General features: G+C 48.9%; 1 protein-coding gene across 1 annotated transcript in view; it reads left to right on the top strand.

Moving 5' to 3' along the window:
* Positions 1 to 21,693, top strand: part of LOC112218981 (WW domain-containing oxidoreductase) — a 305,762-nt gene that overhangs the window by 79,686 nt on the left and 204,383 nt on the right. The window contains exons 6-7 of the mRNA XM_042301597.1: positions 12,283 to 12,371; positions 18,828 to 19,013. Of these exons, the coding sequence (XP_042157531.1) occupies positions 12,283 to 12,371; positions 18,828 to 19,013 (275 nt within the window). The remainder of the gene's footprint in view (positions 1 to 12,282; positions 12,372 to 18,827; positions 19,014 to 21,693) is intronic.

Genomic DNA, 21,693 nt, shown 5'->3' with positions numbered 1-21,693 from the left:
CCAACAGGACTCTGTGTGGTGCTGATGCTTTACAGTACGTCAAGTACTTAACTATGGCCCTTTGTTCAGAGCAAAGGTGTGTGTGTGTGTGTGTGTGTGTGAGTGAGAGAGCTGCTCTCCCGTGTGTCTGTGTTGCATGTCAGCACGTACGGGATGTGCTTCATTCTCCATGTTCCTCATCTGGAAAATCATCCCATGTCCTTCCCTCACCTTTCCCATATCGCCTCCACAGTCGCTTGATTTGTAACTTGATTTCAGGAAAGGGAGAACCTGTAGATTACCCTGCTTTCATTAGGTGGAAAAACCCTGTCTGTGTCAGACAGAGAAGAAATCAATTTAATACCGACTTAACTGGAGGAAATGGCATATTCTGCCTGTATGTGCTGAACAGGCACTTTCCCCTTCCTCACCAGAGACTGGCCTCACTAGTAATTGTGTGTGTGTCTGTGTGTCTGTGTGTGAGAGAGAGAGAGAGAGAGAGAGAGAGAGAGGGAGAGGGAGAGGGGGGTGTATAGGACAGACAAAGGGAGCTCAGTACTTAGACGCAGGTCTTAAGTTGGAGACCCAGCCAGGTGGAGAGGTGTGTATGTGACCCAGCCAGGTGGAGAGAGGTGTGTGTATGTGACCCAGCCAGGTGGAGAGAGTTGTGTGTATGTGACCCAGCCAGGTGGAGAGAGGTGTGTGTATGTGACCCAGCCAGGTGGAGAGAGGTGTGTGTATGTGACCCAGCCAGGTGGAGAGAGGTGTGTGTATGTGACCCAGCCAGGTGGAGAGAGGTGTGTATGTGACCCAGCCAGGTGGAGAGAGGTGTGTGTATGTGACCCAGCCAGGTGGAGAGAGGTGTGTATGTGACCCAGCCAGGTGGAGAGAGGTGTGTATGTGACCCAGCCAGGTGGAGAGAGGTGTGTATGTGACCCAGCCAGGTGGGAGAGGTGTGTGCATGTGACCCAGCCAGGTGGAGATAGGTGTGTGTATGTGACCCAGCCAGGTGGAGAGAGGTGTGTGTGTATGTGACCCAGCCAGGTGGAGAGGTGTGTGTATGTGACCCAGCCAGGTGGAGAGAGGTGTGTGTATGTGACCCAGCCAGGTGGAGAGGTGTGTGTATGTGACCCAGCCAGATGGAGAGGTGTGTGTATGTGACCCAGCCAGGTGGAGAGAGGTGTGTGCATGTGACCCAGCCAGGTGGAGAGAGGTGTGTGCATGTGACCCAGCCAGGTGGAGAGAGGTGTGTATGTGACCCAGCCAGGTGGAGAGAGGTGTGTGTATGTGACCCAGCCAGGTGGAGAGAGGTGTGTATGTGACCCAGCCAGGTGGAGAGAGGTGTGTATGTGACCCAGCCAGGTGGAGAGAGGTGTGTATGTGACCCAGCCAGGTGGAGAGAGGTGTGTGCATGTGACCCAGCCAGGTGGAGAGAGGTGTGTATGTGACCCAGCCAGGTGGAGAGAGGTGTGTGTATGTGACCCAGCCAGGTGGAGAGAGGTGTGTATGTGACCCAGCCAGGTGGAGAGAGGTGTGTATGTGACCCAGCCAGGTGGAGAGAGGTGTGTATGTGACCCAGCCAGGTGGAGAGAGGTGTGTGCATGTGACCCAGCCAGGTGGAGATAGGTGTGTGTATGTGACCCAGCCAGGTGGAGAGAGGTGTGTGTATGTGACCCAGCCAGGTGGAGAGGTGTGTGTATGTGACCCAGCCAGGTGGAGATAGGTGTGTGTATGTGACCCAGCCAGGTGGAGATAGGTGTGTGTATGTGACCCAGCCAGGTGGAGAGAGGTGTGTGTATGTGACCCAGCCAGGTGGAGAGAGGTGTGTGTATGTGACCCAGCCAGGTGGAGAGGTGTGTATGTGACCCAGCCAGGTGGAGAGAGGTGTGTATGTGACCCAGCCAGGTGGAGAGGTGTGTATGTGACCCAGCCAGGTGGAGAGGTGTGTATGTGACCCAGCCAGGTGGAGAGAGGGGTGTGTATGTGACCCAGCCAGGTGGAGAGAGGTGTGTGTATGTGACCCAGCCAGGTGGAGAGAGGTGTGTGTATGTGACCCAGCCAGGTGGAGAGAGGTGTGTATGTGATCCAGCCAGGTGGAGAGAGGGGTGTGTATGTGACCCAGCCAGGTGGAGAGAGGTGTGTATGTGACCCAGCCAGGTGGAGAGAGGTGTGTATGTGACCCAGCCAGGTGGAGAGAGGTGTGTGCATGTGACCCAGCCAGGTGGAGAGAGGTGTGTATGTGACCCAGCCAGGTGGAGAGAGGTGTGTGTGTATGTGACCCAGCCAGGTGGAGAGAGGTGTGTATGTGACCCAGCCAGGTAGAGAGAGGTGTGTATGTGACCCAGCCAGGTGGAGAGAGGTGTGTATGTGACCCAGCCAGGTGGAGAGGTGTGTGTATGTGACCCAGCCAGGTGGAGAGAGGTGTGTATGTGACCCAGCCAGGTGGAGAGAGGTGTGTATGTGACCCAGCCAGGTGGAGAGAGGTGTGTATGTGACCCAGCCAGGTGGAGAGGTGTGTGTATGTGACCCAGCCAGGTGGAGAGAGGTGTGTATGTGACCCAGCCAGGTGGAGAGAGGTGTGTATGTGACCCAGCCAGGTGGAGAGGTGTGTGTATGTGACCCAGCCAGGTGGAGAGTTGTGTGTATGTGACCCAGCCAGGTGGAGAGAGGTGTGTATGTGACCCAGCCAGGTGGAGAGAGGTGTGTATGTGACCCAGCCAGGTGGAGAGATGTGTGTATGTGACCCAGCCAGGTTGAGAGAGGTGTGTATGTGACCCAGCCAGGTGGAGAGTTGTGTGTATGTGACCCAGCCAGGTGGAGAGAGGTGTGTATGTGACCCAGCCAGGTGGAGAGAGGTGTGTATGTGACCCAGCCAGGTGGAGAGATGTGTGTATGTGACCCAGCCAGGTTGAGAGAGGTGTGTATGTGACCCAGCCAGGTGGAGAGTTGTGTGTATGTGACCCAGCCAGGTGGAGAGAGGTGTGTGTGTGTGACCCAGCCAGGTGGAGAGAGGTGTGTATGTGACCCAGCCAGGTGGAGAGAGGTGTGTATGTGACCCAGCCAGAGAGAAGATTGGTGGGTATTTATGAAGGAACGTCATCATTCTGATATGATGACTTATGACCAGTTCATGCTGCCATTTCCCTCCTCCCTCTTCCACATCTTCTCTTTCTCCCCAAAATATATCTCTGATCAAGTAAAGTCTTAAAATGTGGTCAGGACAAGGTCATGGAGGAATGAGCTGAATGAGCTGGTCAAAGCCAGCTCTCTTAATTGCTTTTATAAGGTGCCCTTTTCACATGAGGACTTCTCTGCTTGCTCACTTCCACACATAGAACTTGGTATGAACACACATCATTACTACTGTAGCTTAGAGGGATCCCCTTTGTATTATCTGCTCCTAAATGGCTTGGGAATACTTAAATGGTTTCTTTATTTGTTCTCAAATAATTCTATAGTATAGTCTCATTTCTTCCCTCTCTCTATCTCTCCCTCATCCCCCATCGGCATACTTCTCTTCACTACTCCTGAACGGTAGTGGTGGGGGCAGCACGGGATGAGGAGAGGGGCAGCACGGGATGAGGAGAGGGGCAGCACGGGGTGAGGAGAGGGGCAGCACGGGGTGAGGAGAGGGGCAGCACGGGATGAGGAGAGGGGCAGCACGGGATGAGGAGAGGGGCAGCACGGGGTGAAGAGAGGGGCAGTACGGGATGAGGAGAGGGGCAGCACAGGGTGAGGAGAGGGGCAGCACGGGATGAGGAGAGGGGCAGCACGGGGTGAGGAGAGGGGCAGCACGGGGTGAGGAGAGGGGCAGTACGGGGTGAGGAGAGGGGCAGTACGGGATGAGGAGAGGGGCAGTACGGGGTGAGGAGAGGGGCAGTACGGGGTGAGGAGAGTGGCAGTACGGGGTGAGAAGAGGGGCAGTACGGGATGAGGAGAGGGGCAGTACGGGGTGAGGAGAGGGGCAGTACGGGGTGAGGAGAGGGGCAGCACGGGGTGAGGAGAGGGGCAGCACGGGGTGAGGAGAGGGGCAGTACGGGGTGAGGAGAGGGGCAGTACGGGATGAGGAGAGGGCAGTACGGGGTGAGGAGAGGGGCAGTACGGGGTGAGGAGAGTGGCAGTACGGGGTGAGAAGAGGGGCAGTACGGGATGAGGAGAGGGGCAGTACGGGGTGAGGAGAGGGGCAGTACGGGGTGAGGAGAGGGGCAGCACGGGGTGAGGAGAGGGGCAGCACGGGGTGAGGAGAGGGGCAGCACGGGGTGAGGAGAGGGGCAGCACGGGATGAGGAGAGGGGCAGCACGAGATGAGGAGAGGGGCAGCACGGGGTGAAGAGAGGGGCAGTACGGGATGAGGAGAGGGGCAGCACGGGGTGAGGAGAGGGGCAGCACGGGATGAGGAGAGGGGCAGCACGGGGTGAGGAGAGGGGCAGCACGGGGTGAGGAGAGGTGCAGCACGGGGTGAGGAGAGGGGCAGCACGGGGTGAGGAGAGGGGCGTGAGAGCAGTGAGTTGGAGCTTGTGCATTATCTTAGTGGATTCTTGTTCCACTAGCTCCATTAGGGCTGGCTTCAACACTATTAAATGGGTCAGTGGTGTGTGTGTGTGGTTATTGAAGAGGTTGGTGTGTGTGTGGTTATTGAAGAGGTTGGTGTGTGTGTGGTTATTGAAGAGGTTGGTGTGTGTGTGGTTATTGAAGAGGTTGGTGTGTGTGTGGTTATTGAAGAGGTTGGTGTGTGTGTGGTTATTGAAGAGGTTGGTGTGTGTGTGGTTATTGAAGAGGTTGGTGTGTGTGTGGTTATTGAAGAGGTTGGTGTGTGTGTGGTTATTGAAGAGGTTGGTGTGTGTGTGGTTATTGAAGAGGTTGGTGTGTGTGTGGTTATTGAAGAGGTTGGTGTGTGTGTGGTTATTGAAAAGGTTGGTGTGTGTGTGTGGTTATTGAAGAGGTTGGTGTGTGTGTGTGGTTATTGAAGAGATTGGTTGAGTGGTCTAGTTCCTTATTGAACAGGAAGTGGCCTCATACCATTTCATTGATTGGATGGCCACACTTCTAATTGTATTACAGGCCCAATCTCTTTTCTCTCTCGTTCCTCTCTCCATCCCTCCTCTCAACACATGGAAGGAGGTGTGTGGTACACGGTCATTTGTCTCAGGTGTGGTACTAAACTGCTTTAACTTCTCTGCTCCGTCTGCGTAATGCAGGAGGGTTTGTGAGGAACCATTCTGTCACAACACTTTCTTTCTCTCGCTCTTTATTCTGGCTTTACCCTTCTATCCTGTCTTTACCCTTCCATCCCCATCCTGTCTTTACCCTTCCATCCTGTCTTTACCCTTCCATCCCCATCCTGTCTTTACCCTTCCATCCTGTCTTTACCCTTCCATCCTGTCTTTACCCTTCCATCCTGTCTTTACCCTTCCATCCCCATCCTGTCTTTACCCTTCCATCCCCATCCTGTCTTTACCCTTCCATCCCCATCCTGTCTTTACCCTTCCATCCTGTCTTTACCCTTCCATCCCCATCCTGTCTTTACCCTTCCATCCCCATCCTGTCTTTACCCTTCCATCCTGTCTTTACCCTTCCATCCCCATCCTGTCTTTACCCTTCCATCCCCATCCTGTCTTTACCCTTCCATCCCCATCCTGTCTTTACCCTTCCATCCTGTCTTTACCCTTCCATCCCCATCCTGTCTTTACCCTTCCATCCTGTCTTTACCCTTCCATCCTGTCTTTACCCTTCCATCCCCATCCTGTCTTTACCCTTCCATCCCCATCCTGTCTTTACCCTTCCATCCCCATCCTGTCTTTACCCTTCCATCCTGTCTTTACCCTTCCATCCCCATCCTGTCTTTACCCTTCCATCCCCATCCTGTCTTTACCCTTCCATCCTGTCTTTACCCTTCCATCCCCATCCTGTCTTTACCCTTCCATCCCCATCCTGACTTTACCCTTCCATCCCCATCCTGACTTTACCCTTCCATCCCCATCCTGTCTTTACCCTTCCATCCCCATCCTGTCTTTACCCTTCCATCCTGTCTTTACCCTTCCATCCTGTCTTTACCCTTCCATCCCCATCCTGTCTTTACCCTTCCATCCTGTCTTTACCCTTCCATCCCCATCCTGTCTTTACCCTTCCATCCTGTCTTTACCCTTCCATCCTGGCTTTACCCTTCCATCCCCTTCCTGGCTTTCTTTCTCTCCTTCCATCCCCACCCTGTCTTTACCCTTCCATCCCCATCCTGTCTTTACCCTTCCATCCTCATCCTGTCTTTACCCTTCCATCCACATCCTGTCTTTACCCTTCCATCCACATCCTGTCTTTACCCTTCCATCCACATCCTGTCTTTACCCTTCCATCCACATCCTGTCTTTACCCTTCCATCCACATCCTGTCTTTACCCTTCCATCCCCATCCTGTCTTTACCCTTCCATCCCCATCCTGACTTTACCCTTCCATCCCCATCCTGTCTTTACCCTTCCATCCCCATCCTGTCTTTACCCTTCCATCCTGTCTTTACCCTTCCATCCCCTTCCTGGCTTTCTTTCTCTCCTTCCTTCCCCATCCTGGCTTTACCCTTCCATCCCCTTCCTGGCTTTCTTTCTCTCCTTCCATCCCCACCCTGTCTTTACCCTTCCATCCCCATCCTGTCTTTACCCTTCCATCCTCATCCTGTCTTTACCCTTCCATCCACATCCTGTCTTTACCCTTCCATCCACATCCTGTCTTTACCCTTCCATCCACATCCTGTCTTTACCCTTCCATCCACATCCTGTCTTTACCCTTCCATCCCCATCCTGTCTTTACCCTTCCATCCCCATCCTGTCTTTACCCTTCCATCCCCATCCTGTCTTTACCCTTCCATCCCCATCCTGTCTTTACCCTTCCATCCCCATCCTGTCTTTACCCTTCCATCCCCATCCTGTCTTTACCCTTCCATCCCCATCCTGTCTTTACCCTTCCATCCCCATCCTGTCTTTACCCTTCCATCCCCATCCTGTCTTTACCCTTCCATCCCCATCCTGTCTTTACCCTTCCATCCCCATCCTGTCTTTACACTTCCATCCCCATCCTGTCTTTACCCTTCCATCCTGTCTTTACCCTTCCATCCCCATCCTGTCTTTACCCTTCCATCCCCATCCTGTCTTTACCCTTCCATCCTGACTTTACCCTTCCATCCTGACTTTACCCTTCCATCCCCATCCTGCCTTTACCCTTCCATCCCCATCCTGACTTTACCCTTCCATCCTGTCTTTACCCTTCCATCCTGACTTTACCCTTCCATCCCCATCCTGACTTTACCCTTCCATCCTGACTTTATCCTTCCATCCTGACTTTATCCTTCCATCCTGACTTTACCCTTCCATCCTGACTTTATCCTTCCATCCTGACTTTATCCTTCCATCCTGACTTTATCCTTCCATCCCCAACCTGACTTTACCCGTCCATCCTGACTTTACCCGTCCATCCTGACTTTACCCGTCCATCCTGACTTTACCCTTCCATCCTGACTTTACCCTTCCATCCTGACTTTATCCTTCCATCCTGACTTTATCCTTCCATCCCCAACCTGACTTTACCCTTCCATCCTGACTTTACCCTTCCATCCTGACTTTATCCTTCCATCCCCATCCTGACTTTATCCTTCCATCCCCATCCTGTCTTTTCCCTTCCGTCCCCAACCTGACTTTACCCGTCCATCCTGACTTTACCCTTCCATCCTGACTTTACCCTTCCATCCTGACTTTACCCTTCCATCCTGACTTTACCCTTCCATCCTGACTTTACCCTTCCATCCTGACTTTATCCTTCCATCCTGACTTTATCCTTCCATCCCCAACCAGACTTTACCCTTCCATCCTGACTTTACCCTTCCATCCTGACTTTATCCTTCCATCCCCATCCTGACTTTATCCTTCCATCCCCATCCTGTCTTTACCCTTCCATCCTGACTTTACCCTTCCATCCTGACTTTACCCTTCCATCCTGACTTTACCCTTCCATCCTGACTTTACCCTTCCATCCTGACTTTATCCTTCCATCCCCATCCTGTCTTTACCCTTCCATCCTGACTTTACCCTTCCATCCTGACTTTACCCTTCCATCCTGACTTTACCCTTCCATCCTGACTTTACCCTTCCATCCTGACTTTACCCTTCCATCCTGGCTTTACCCTTCCATCCCCTTCCTGGCTTTCTTTCTCTCCTTCCATTCCCATCCTGTCTTTACCCTTCCATCCCCATCCTGTTTTTACCCTTCCATCCCCATCCTGTCTTTACCCTTCCATCCCCATCCTGTCTTTACCCTTCCATCCCCATCCTGTCTTTACCCTTCCATCCTGACTTTACCCTTCCATCCTGACTTTACCCTTCCATCCTGTCTTTACCCTTCCATCCTGTCTTTACCCTTCCATCCTGTCTTTACCCTTCCATCCCCATCCTGTCTTTACCCTTCCATCCCCATCCTGTCTTTACCCTTCCATCCCCATCCTGTCTTTACCCTTCCATCCCCATCCTGTCTTTACACTTCCATCCTGTCTTTACCCTTCCATCCTGTCTTTACCCTTCCATCCCCATCCTGTCTTTACCCTTCCATCCCCATCCTGTCTTTACCCTTCCATCCCCATCCTGTCTTTACCCTTCCATCCCCATCCTGACTTTACCCTTCCATCCTGACTTTACCCTTCCATCCCCATCCTGACTTTACCCTTCCATCCCCATCCTGTCTTTACCCTTCCATCCCCATCCTGACTTTACCCTTCCATCCTGACTTTACCCTTCCATCCCCATCCTGTCTTTACCCTTCCATCCCCATCCTGTCTTTACCCTTCCATCCCCATCCTGTCTTTACCCTTCCATCCTGTCTTTACCCTTCCATCCTGACTTTACCCTTCCATCCTGACTTTACCCTTCCATCCCCATCCTGTCTTTACCCTTCCATCCCCATCCTGACTTTACCCTTCCATCCCCATCCTGTCTTTACCCTTCCATCCTGACTTTACCCTTCCATCCTGACTTTACCCTTCCATCCCCATCCTGTCTTTACCCTTCCATCCGGACTTTACCCTTCCATCCTGACTTTACCCTTCCATCCTGACTTTACCCTTCCATCCCCATCCTGTCTTTACCCTTCCATCCCCATCCTGTCTTTACCCTTCCATCCCCATCCTGACTTTACCCGTCCATCCCCATCCTGTCTTTACCCTTCCATCCCCATCCTGACTTTACCCTTCCATCCCCATCCTGTCTTTACCCTTCCATCCCCATCCTGACTTTACCCTTCCATCCTGACTTTACCCTTCCATCCCCATCCTGTCTTTCTTTCTCTCCTTCCTTCCCCCTTTTTCTCTGTCTGTTGTGAAAGTCAAAAAGGTCACAGGTATGTTACAGACAGAGGGGGAAGGGTATGGTGGTCTGATGCTTGTGTTGTCATCATGGTGAACTTGTGCCTTGAGTCCTAACATGTGGCTCTTTTGGCAGACAGACAGACACACACACACCGACCGACCGAGAGAGACACCATGCTGTCAGTCTTCTCCCTAATGGATGTCAATGTACTGTCTTTGTCATCCTGTTTTGGCTAAAACCATTATTCTTGAGGAGTGTTCAGTCAAAGTCAGAGGAATGATACTTTACAAGTAGTATTTAACCTGTCTGGTGCAGCCTAGTCAGCTTTAGTGCACTAAGTCTTACTTCCCCAACGCCCTTCAAGAGACCACAAATTGTCAGCCTCCTCGTAAAACTCCTCAATGTTTGTGTCCGCATGTTCTCCCTCTCTCTCTTTCCCTCTTTTCCCCCCTTCTCTCCTTCAGAACCCTGGCCATCTGTCTAATTGTTCACCTCCATCGCTTAATGCTTTTGACATGCTTTCCCCCTCTTTCCAGGCAATAAACTTTATTTTCTTCAAAAGACCTCAATCTATATGGGGAGGGTAGGCAGGCAGGTTGGGAGAAGGAGGGAGGACCGTTAGGATGGGAGGAGGAGGGAGGACCGGTAGGTTGGGAGGAGGAGGGAGGACCGGTAGGGTGGGAGGAGGGAGGACCGGTAGGGTGGAAAGAGGAGGGGTTAGAAGTCATTCTGCTCACCTCCCTCTGCTGGATTTGCTGAAGTACCCCCATACCCATCTCTGTCTCTCTCTCTCTCTCTCTCTATTTCTCTCTCTCTCTCTATTTCTCTCTCTCTATTTCTCTCTCTATTTCTCTCTATTTCTCTCTATTTCACTCTATTTCTAGGTGGGAGGAAACCTTTAGAGGAACCAGACTCTAGTGGGGGAGGTGAGGGAGGCATAGACCGTGTGTGTGTCACATTTATAGGGTCATTAAATGAGCTGATTATATCCTCTCTTACCTGTGTGTAGATGATATGAAACAGATCCCCCTATAATCAGACTTCTATAATGTCCATAATCACCTCCTTAACGTTGTATAGCCCTGCAATGCTATATTATAGCATCAGGAGAACCATTCTGGGTCAGATCCGCTGTGGTTTGAGTAAAGACAAAATAACTCAATATACTTTAAAATGACTGAAACCAAATGGAAACAGTGAAGTAATGATAAAGGACCTATATTCATACAGTCTCATGACTGTCCAGCCCATGAAGAATAGAGGTCAATTTTAGCAAATTTTGACACCAATAAAATAGAACACATTTTCAGTGCAGTCCTCCGGACCTCTTTGAAGACCTAATGCAGCCCCCAGGGCAAAATGAGTTTCACACCCCTGGAGTAGATCATTCTACGCTGGTATGGTTTTACCCTTGAGTCACATCATTGAGCTGTGTGTGTGTGTGTGTGTGTGTGTGTGTGTGTGTGTGTGTGTGTGTGTGTGTGTGTGTGTGTGTGTGTGTGTGTGTGTGTGTGTGTGTGTGAGAGAGAGAGAGAATGTATTAATACTCATAGGGGCAGTAAATGCGAGTGTAAAATGCCTGAAAAGTGTACCTCAAACATGAAGGAGCTGTTAACCCTTGGCGTGCTTGTCTTGGCTGGTGGGTATCTTTCCATGTGTGTCCTTGCTGTGGGTGTCATATATAGTCACTCTCTACAGAGACAGATGCAGGAAGGAACGTCATTCCCTTATGACATTCCTGGGTTAGAGATGAGATGTGGGTCAGGCTGTCAGGGAGTCGGAATTCGGAAACCGATGCGTGGAACACTCTTCCTGGGGTAATGTGAGCTGACAGTGTTCTCTAGGGACAGCGGGAAAAGTGTGCATCAGGAATAGCTGATATTTCCAATCCCAGACAGTGGGGATCACGGGAGTGATGTCTCTCTCTCTCAGGTGTGAGGATGAGTCTGACGGACCATTTACACACACACTCTGTCTATCTGTCTGTCTGTGCTGTGCTGTGCTGTGCTGTGCTGAAGTCTGGGTTCTATACCTGGTCATGGTAATACATCTCTGACAGGAACAGCTGGGTGTGTAGACTGATCCAGTGTGATAGAGTAGATAATGAATAGTCTGTAGACTGATCCAGTGTGATAGAGTAGATAATGAATAGTCTGTATTCGGTGTGTAAATGCAGATACACATTTAGCTGTACAGTCATCTATCTTTCACCACTCCTCTCCCTGTCCACCGGCATATGGTGTGTGATGAGCTACACATGGACAGACAGAACCATGCATATTTACACAGAACCATGAGCATTTACACAGAACCATGAGCATTTACACAGAACCATGAGCATTTACACAGAACCATGAGCATTTACACAGAACCATGAGCATTTACACAGAACCATAAACATTTACACAGAACCATAAACATTTACACAGAACCATGAGCATTTACACAGAACCATGAGCATTTACACAGAACCAAAAACATTTACACAGAACCAAAAACATTTACACAGAACCAAAAACATTTACACAGAACCATGAGCATTTACACAGAACCAAAAACATTTACACAGAACCAAAAACATTTACACAGAACCAAAAACATTTACACAGAACCATGAGCATTTACACAGAACCATGAGCATTTACACAGAACCATGAGCATTTACACAGAACCAAAAACATTTACACAGAACCATGAGCATTTACACAGAACCATGAGCATGTCAGGAGCCATCAACAGCCTGAGAGAGATGTGAACCTGTCTGCTGTAGTTGAGCTGTGGTCATAATGTCTCATCAGATCTGGAGCCGTCTGCAGTCAGTCTGGTCTAACTCAACATCAGCAGATGTCAATCTATATGGTTACTTCTGGAGGAGCTAGTGTTTGTGTCATACCGAAACTCACAATATTGATGATGTTGATGAGGATGATGATAAAGGTATTGTGTGTTGTCTGTTCTCTCTGCAGCACAAGGCCAGGTTGGAGGCCATGATGTTGGACCTGGCCTCTCTCCGCAGTGTCAGAGAGTTCGCTGACTCCTTCAAGACCAAGAAACTGTAAGTCATCTGTTTTGTCTGTTTATTCCTATGAGCTATTACTGTAGCAATATGAACTGCCCCAGGGTTCCACAAAAACACTCTCTGTAGTTGATGTGAGTAAGACCTTTAAACAGGTTAACATTCACAAGGCAACAGGGTCAGATGGATTACCAGGACACATACCCAGAACATACGCTGACCAGCTGGCAAGTGTCTTCACTGACATTTTCTATCCCTCTCTGACCCAGTATGTAAAACCTACATGGCTCACATCAACACCATCATCCAAGACAGAATGGACCCACTCCAATTCGCATACCGCCCAAACAGATCCACAGATGATGCAATCCATTTTGCACTCCACACTGCCCTTTCACACCTGGACAAAGGAACACCTATGTGAAAAAATCTCCTCTCCCTTATCCTCTTCTTCCTCCTCTCCCTCATCCTCTTCTTCCTCCTCTCCCTCATCATTTTCTTCCTCCTCCTCCCTCTCCCTCATGTTCCTCTCCCTCCACTCTCCTCTCGCTCCACTCTCCTCTCGCTTCACTCTCCTCTCACTCCACTCCTCGCTTCACTCTCCTCTCACTCCACTCCTCCCTCCACGCTCCTCTCGCTCCACTCCTCCCTCCACTCTCCTCTCCCTCCACTCTCCTCTCCTCCACTCTCCTCTTGCTCCACTCCTCCCTCCACTCTCCTCTCGCTCCACTTTCCTCTCGCTTCACTCTCCTCTCGCTCCACTCCTCCCTTCACTCTCCTCTCGCTTCACTCTCCTCTCGCTCCACTCCTCCCTTCACTCTCCTCTCGATCCACTCTCCTCTCCCTACACTCTCCTCTCGCTCCACTCCTCCCTCCACTCTCCTCTCGCTCCACTCTCCTCTCGCTTCACTCTCCTGTCGCTCCACTCCTCCCTTCACTTTCCTCTCGCTTCACTCTCCTCTCGCTCCACTCTCCTCTCGCTTCACTCTCCTCTCGCTCCACTCTCCTCTCGCTTCACTCTCCTCTCGCTCCACTCTCCTCTCACTCCACTCCCCTCTCGATCCACTCTCCTCTCACTCCACTCCCCTCTCGATCCACTCTCCTATCCCTACACTCTCCTCTCGCTCCACTCCTCTCGCTCCACTCCTCTCGCTCCACTCCTCTCGCTCCACTCTCCTCTCGCTCCACTCCTCCCTCCCCTCTCCTCTTGCTCCACTCTCCATTCCTCCCTTCACTCTCCTCTCCCTCCCCTCTCCTCTCGCTCCACTCTACTCTCCCTCCACTCTTCGCTCCTCTCCCTCCACTTCTCGCTCCACATCTCTATTCCTCCAATCATCTCTAACTCCTCTTCCTCTAAACAAGTGAAATATCACATTTACATGAGTATTCAGACCCTTTACTCAGTACTTTGTTGAAGCACCTTTGACAGCAATTACACCCGTGAGTCTTGGCACACCTGTATTTGAGGACATTCTCCCATTCTTCTCTGTAGATCCTCTCAAACTCTGTCAGGTTGGATGGGGAGTGTTGCTGCACAGCTATTTTCAGGTCTCTCCAAAGATGTTCGATCAGTTTTAAGTCCGGGCTGGGCTTCTCAAGGACATTCAGAGACTTGTCCCAAAGCCACTCCTGTGTTGTCTTGGCTGTGAGCTTAGGGTCTTGTCTTGTAGGAAGGTGAGGAAGGTGTCCCAGTCTGAGGTCCTGAGCGATGTGGAGCAGGTTTTCATCAAGGATCTCTCCGTACTTCATCTTTGCCTTGATCCTGACTAGTCTCCCAGTCCCTGCCGATGAAAAACACCCCCACAGCATGATGCTGCCACCACTGTGCTTCACCGTAGGGATGATGCCATGTTTCCTCCAGACGTGATGCTTGACATTCAGGTCAAAGAGTTGAATCTTGGTTTCATCAGACCAGAGAATCTTGTTTCTCCTGGTCTGAGAGTCCTTTGGGTGCCTTTTGGCAAACTCCAAGCGGGTTGTAATGTGCCTTTTACTGAGGAGTGGCTTCCGTCTGGCCACTCTACCATAAAGTCCTGATTGGTGGAGTGCTGCAGAAATGGTTGTCCTCCTGAAGGTTCTCCCATCTCTACAGAGGAACTCTGGAGCTCTGTCAGAGTGATTCATCGGGTTCATAGTCTCCTTCCTGACCGAGGCCCTTCTCCGATTGCTCAGTTTATCCTGGCGACCAGCTCTAGGAAGAATAGGTGGTTCCAAATTTTAGTCTTCCATTTTAGAATGATGGAGGCCACAATGTTCTTGGAGACCTTCAATGCTGCAGACATCTTTTGGTACCCTTCCCCAGATCTGTACCTCAACACAATCCTGTCTCGGAGCTCTAAAGACAATTCCTTCAACCTCATTACTTGATTTTTGCTCTGACATGCACTGTCAACTTTGTGACCTTATATAGACAGGTGTGTGCCTTTCCAAATCATGTCCAATCAACTTAAAGAAATACAGTCGGCGGTCGCTATAGTAATTTAAAGAAATACCGTCGGCGGTCGCTATAGTAATTTAAAGAAATACAGTCGGTGGCCGCTATAGTAATTTAAAGAAATACAGTCGGTGGCCGCTATAGTATTTTTAAAAAAATGTTTAAACCTTTATTGAACAAGTCAGTTAAGAACAAATTCTTATTTCCAATGACGGCCTAGGAACAGTGGGTTAACTGCCTGTTCAGGAGCAGAACGACAGATTTGTACCTTGTCAGCTCGGGGGTTTGAACTTGCAACCTTCCGGTTACTAGTCCAACGCTCTAACCACTAGGCTACCCTGCCGCCCCATTTAAAGAAATACCGTCGGTGGTCGCTATAGTAATTTAAAGAAATACAGTCGGTGGCCACTATGGGTTCTAAAGGGATTTATATTAAGTATCAAAACTAAATGTAATCACTAAAATATACTTGTGGGGGCATCCCAGGGGAAGTCAGAGCAGAGTTGAGGGGAGAGGAGAGTCTGTGAGCTGTGAATGGCATGGGGCAGTTGTCTGATACTGCCAGAACTATATTAGAGAACGCTTGTCTTCAGACACACAAAACACACATTTCTACCCTGTGTGTGTGTTTGTTCCAGCTCCCGTCCCTGTATGGCCAATAAAGTCCTGTGTTAATGATCATTGGACAGAGCCCAGCCGCACACAGAGCCAATCACCTCCTCCAGGCAGGTTATCATTGATGTCAGAGATCATGCCAAAGGGGGCTAGTTACACTAAATATACAATATACTCATCTATCCCTGTTTGGTACTTAACACCCCCGCTTGACCAGCGCTAAGATAACAGTTCGACCGGGCCAGCAGCAGTAGGCCCATTAAACACCTTCATTAGACCGGTGGTTATGAAGATGAGACCCTGCGCTAGGAACTGATGTCTACTCTTCTGAGGAGGAGGAGGAGGAGGAGGGGTTATGAGCTCTGAGAGATACACATTAAGGACAAGTGCTCTCGCCTAACTTGTGGTCTGATTTTAACTGGTGGTCCCTCTTTAACTGACCTGTAAAATCACCAACAGTTTTTTTTTTACAATTTGGATCTATGAAAGTTTGTTTATCTAACTGAAAGAGGTCTTACATACAGATGTCGTATCTTAATTTGACCAGTTTCTCACAGCAGGAAAATAATCCTGCAGCAACAGGAAATGTGATTTATTTTTATGTGGAGTATAATTAATGGACATTTTTGTAGGGGTTGATTCATTTTTCGTTTGGGCAAATCAAGTCTGACATTAAAACATACAAAAAAACATGTAGAAAACTTTAGAATCCTTTTTAAACCTAAACCTAAACCTGTATTCTAAATGCTCTGTTACTTCATGTCAGTCAATTATCTTATTTGAGCTGTTCTTGCCATAATATGGACTTGGTCTTTTACCAAATAGGGCTATCTTCTGTATACCACCCTACCTTGTCACAACACAACTGACTGGCTCAAACACATTAAGAAGGAAAGAAATTCCACAAATTAACTTTTAACAAGACACGCCGGTTCATTGAAATGCATTCCAGGTGACTACCTCATGCAGCTGGTTGAGAGAATGCCAAGAGTGTGCAAAGCTGTCATCAAGGCAAAGGGTGGCTACTTTGAAGAATCTCAAATATAAAATATATTTTGATTTGTTGAGCTCTTTTTTTAGTTACTACATGATTCCATATGTGTTATTTAATAGTTTGGATGTCTTCACTATTATTCTACAATGGAGAAGATAGTACAAAATAAAGAAACACCTTTGAATGAGTAGGCGTGTCCAAACACTGCTTTCTTACTACCCACCAACCTGTTCTCTAGCTCTATTAAGTCACTGACGCTGGTTACATTTTAGGCAGTTGATTTGGAGTTCAATCTAAAGATGACTTCTTACTTTGGGTTAAACACTGCGGCTAAGAGTTTTTTAATGATTCTGTATATAGCACGGTAGAGTATGATTTGCATATGTAGGAATTCTGTAGTTGATGTGGACTGAGTGTGACTCTCAGTAATGAACCCTATGTGTGCTGCATGCTGTGTGTGCTCTGTGTGTTGTGTGTGCTGTGTGTGCTGTGTGAGCTGTGTGTGCTCTGTGAGCTGTGTGAGCTGTGTGTGCTCTGTGAGCTGTGTGAACTGTATGTGCTGCATGAGCTGTGTAAGCTGTGTGAGCTGTGTGTGCTGTGTGAGCTGTGTGTGCTCTGTGAGCTGTGTGAGCTGTGTGAACTGTATGTGCTGTGTGAGCTGTGTGAGCTGTGTGTTAGGAGGCCTGAAGGTGAATGTACAATCCTGTCCTCTCTAACAGTGTTATAGGGAAGAATCATTAGAGCCATGCATAACAATTCACACATTCAATTTCTAGCATCCAGTTTTTAATGAATCCAGCAGGCAGTCTTAAACACAGGGTACACACACTGCCCTGGGCCTCGTAATTCATTCTAATGGAAGAAATCAAAAATTGGTGGGCGTGTTTGGATCGTTGGCCAGTGTTACTGTGGTTTCGAGCTCGCTGGAGGGAAGCCGCTTACAAGGATCTCTCACAGCCCGACATGGCCAGAGTACCGAAGCAAAACTGTAGGAGCAGTCAACAGTGCTTCAAGACCGGAACCCTGGCCCCTTGGTGTGGAGTCTGTTTGTGAATAGAGCCCCAGAACCAGCTGGCTGATAGAACTTCTGTAGGTTCATCTCTTTGTAGGTGAGGCTCTGTGGTGGAATGTGTGGTCATCACTTCCTTTTAGGTGGTTGTAGAATTGAACAGCTCTTTTCTGGATGTTAATAACCTTTCAGGGCGAGGCATCCCGCTAGGAGGACAACTTCTGGTGAAACCATAACTAGCGGGTGTAGTCTTAATTCTGCTCTGCATGCATTGTTTGGGGTTTTGCGTTTTACACAAAGTACAACGCAAAACCTCACAGCCATAGAGGGCAATGGGTTCTATAACTGATTGAAGTATTTTTGCCAAATCCCCCCTCTCTCTCTCTCTCCCTCCCTCTCTCTCTCTCTCTCTCTCTCCCTGCTCTCTCTCTCTCTCTCTCTCTCCCTGCTCTCTCTTTCTCTCTCTCTCTCCCTGTTCTCTCTCTCTCCCCTCTGTCAATCTCTCCCTGCTCTCTCACTCTCTCTCTCCCCGCTCTCTCCCCTCTCTCTCTCTCTCTCTCTCTCTCTCTCTCTCTCTCTCTCTCTCTCTCTCTCTCTCTCTCTCCCCTCTGTCAATCTCTCCCTGCTCTCTCACTCTCTCTCCCTGCTCTCTCCCCTCTCTCCCTCTCTCTCTCTCTCTCTCCCCGCTCTCTCCCCTCTCTCTCTCTCTCTCTCTCTCTCTCTCTCTCCCTGCTATCTCTTTTCTCTCTCTCTCCCTGTTCTCTCTCTCTCCCCTCTGTCAATCTTTCCCTGCTCTCTCACTCTCTCTCTCCCCGCTCTCTCCCCCTCTCTCTCTCTCTCTCTCTCTCTCTCTCTCTCTCTCTCTCTCTCTCTCTCCCCTCTGTCAATCTCTCCCTGCTCTCTCACTCTCTCTCCCTGCTCTCTCCCCTCTCTCCCTCTCTCTCACTCTCTCTCTCCCCGCTCTCTCTCTCTCTCTCTCTCTCTCCCTGCTCTCTCTCTCTCCCCTCTGTCAATCTCTCCCTGCTCTCTCACTCTCTCTCTCCCTGCTCTCTCCCCTCTCTCCCTCTCTCTCTCTCTCTGTCTCTCTCTCTCTCTCTCTCTCTCTCTCTCTCAGGTTGATATGATGACTATTCAAGGTGTTGGTTGTTTCTGTTGGCTAGTGTCCAACTGTATTCAGTATCTCTCAGTCAGACCATGGGGGAGTAAGAGAGGAAGCCCGCTATACAGTATACATACAGTATATCATATCACTAATACCCTGTCTCTAGCAGCTGCACACAGGAATAGCACACCTCTCTCTTTCCCTCCTGCCTTCCCCTCTCAGTTCCTTTCCTTCTCCCTAGATCTCTGGTTACAGAGTGGAGAGGAGGTCACAGTGCCTATACCGTGTAATACTGGCGCTCAGTGTCTCATTGCCTGTATGTCCCTCTCCTTTCCCCTTAGGCCGCTCCACATCCTGATATGTAACGCAGCTGTGTGTACCCAGCCTTGGCGTCTGACGGAGGACGGCCTGGAGTCCACCTTCCAGATCTGCCACCTAGGTCACTTCCTGTTGGTGCAGTGTCTACAGGAAGTGCTGCGACGCTCCGCCCCCGCCCGTGTGGTGGTGGTGTCCTCTGAGTCACACAGGTCTGTATTCACTGACTAAACAAATATTATTTATAACCACTACCTAACCCCCTAAAGCATAAGCCCTACCCTCACACTTACACTATATGTAAATCAATACTGAACTGAACCTAGAGAGGATCCAGGCTCCGAGATTTGGCCAGTCCTTTTCTGGCTGAGATTATAAGAGTACATGACCATTAAGGCCAGATCGTTCTTCAAGATGTTCAAATGTTCATAGATGACCAGCAGGGTCAAATAATAATCACAGTTGTTGTAGAGGGTGCAACAGGTCAGCACCTCAGGAGTAAATGTCAGTTGTATTTTCATAGCTGAGTATTCAGAGGTCGAGACAGCAGGTGCACTAGAGAAGGAGAGAGAAGGAGAGAGAGGGGTCGAAAACAGCAGGTCCAGGGCAAGGTACTACGTCTGGTGAACAGGTCATGGTTCCACAGCCACAGGCAAAACAGCAGAAACTTGATCAGCAGCATGACCACGGGGACGGCCAGGGGTCATCAGGCCAGGTAGTCCTGAGGTATGGTCCTAGGGCTCAGAGAGAGAGACAGAGAGAGACAGAGAGAGAGGAAAAAAAGAAGTAACAGCATGTCAGAAATCAGCTCAATGTAATTGAAGAATCCATAGACTAACCATTTCTTGGAAAATTGTAAAACACTGTCATGTCTTTGGCTATGCCGGATTAAGTGATATGACATGCTATTCTATTCAGCAATACAAAATTGAGTTTAATTATTTCTTTACTAAATACCTAACTAATCACACAGAATTACATATACACAGAATGAATAATACCTTGATTACAAATTATGTCATAAAGGAAAACGTCCCTATCGGACGGAACAGATATGACAGCTTGTTACTCAAAGAAAAGGGGGTTGGGTTTGAGTGAAAGAGCGGGAAGACTGAGAAACAAAGGGAGAAGCTCTGCTATCGTAAATACAGTATCTTATGCATTCTAAATTACCGCCCATTTGGAAAAGGAAAATGCAATAAATATTTTCTCTGAGCTGCGCTTCGGGAGGTTGGTCGTAGATGCTGGTCATGTTGGCCAACAGAGATCTTCCTGTCCTCGGAAGAATGTCACTGGTGGTGAACGGGATACGTTGCAGTGTCGTCGCTGTGTGGTAGACGAGACACATCATCCGTCCTTTCCTAGCCCACGTTTACGGCGGCCACTGCTAACTCAACGGCTAGGAGGTATCACTTCTGTAGTGAATAAGAGTTCAAAGTTCATACCATTCGCAACCAAAGCTCACACTGAGGTTGGCTTCGTTCTGTAGTTATTATCTGAATCCTTCTGACATCGGACCGTCATCCTAATTTACCCGGAACAGAAGGTTACATTTTCGTCAAGGGCTTATATAGTGGAGGGAGAGAAGGGTGTGTTTCATAGTTTATATCCCATGTCTCTTCACAGGGGCGGGCCACTGATTGAGCAGAGCTCTTATCTTATGAAAACCCAATTCTCTCATTTGGAAGCTAAAATTACATTTAATCTTTTCACAAATAGTTTCATTTAAATTGCATTTAAATTGCACAACAATTCCATGTGAATCTGATAACTATAATGTGTAGACTTTCCCAGATACAGTTTATGTCGTTCTTTCATCAGTCATAATGTCTCAGATGACAACAGAACTGACGTCATATTCATTAAGTATCAATGCATATTTTCAACTGGTTCTATTATCGAAATATGGTTCCTTTCCCCCCCACTTGTTTGATGTTCCCAGACTCTCTATGTTTAACAAAGGCCATTCAAGAGTCCCTCAGTAGAGTCAGAGAGAGAGAGAAGGGAGAAAGGTATTTATGGGGGGAGGTAATAAACCTTACCCACAGGCCAACGTCATGACAAAACTATATACATATACATGATCAAATCTCAAAATCATCTATTAAGGACTACCAGAACCCACTGGATTCTCCAATTACATTCTCCAATTACAAAATACAAACCCTCCAACTCAAAAAGGCCTGTGGTGTTGATGGTATCCTGATTGAAATGATAAAATATACAGACCACAAATTCCAATTGGCTATACTTAAACTCTTTAACATCATCCTTAGCTCTGGCATCTTCCCCAATATTTGGAACCAAGGACTGATCACCCCAATCCATTCACACACATTTCTTTCCACAGGGCCGTGGAGTGAGACAGGGATACAGCTTAAGCCACACCCTATTCAACATACATATAAAATAATTGGCGAGGGCACTACAACAGTCTGCAGCACCCGGCCTCACCCTACTACAATCTGAAGTCAAATGTCTACTGTTTGCTGATGATCTGGTGCTTCTGTCCCCAACAAAGGAGCAGCAGCATCTACATCTTCTGTACAGATTCTGTCAGACAGGGTCCTGCCATTAAATCTCAGTGAGCATAGCCTTGCCATTGAGAAAGGCTGCCTTAGGCAGACCTGGCTCTCAAGAGAAGACAGACTATGTGCACACTGCCCACAAATTGAGGTGGAAGCTGAGCTGCACTTCCTGCCCTCCTGCCAAATGTATGGCCATAATATTAGAGACACATATTTCCCTCAGATTACACAGACCCACAAATAATTTGAAAACAAACCCAATTTTGATAAACTCCCATATCTATTGGGTGAAACCACAGTGTGCCATCACAGTGTGACAAGAAAAGGGCAACCAGTGAAGAACAAACATCATTGTAAATACACC

Source organism: Oncorhynchus tshawytscha, linkage group LG19 (assembly GCF_018296145.1).
Source record: "Oncorhynchus tshawytscha isolate Ot180627B linkage group LG19, Otsh_v2.0, whole genome shotgun sequence".
Taxonomy (NCBI): domain Eukaryota; kingdom Metazoa; phylum Chordata; class Actinopteri; order Salmoniformes; family Salmonidae; genus Oncorhynchus; species Oncorhynchus tshawytscha.
The sequence above is the reverse complement of the archived record's forward strand: the minus strand, read 5'-3'. Positions and strand labels throughout refer to the sequence as shown.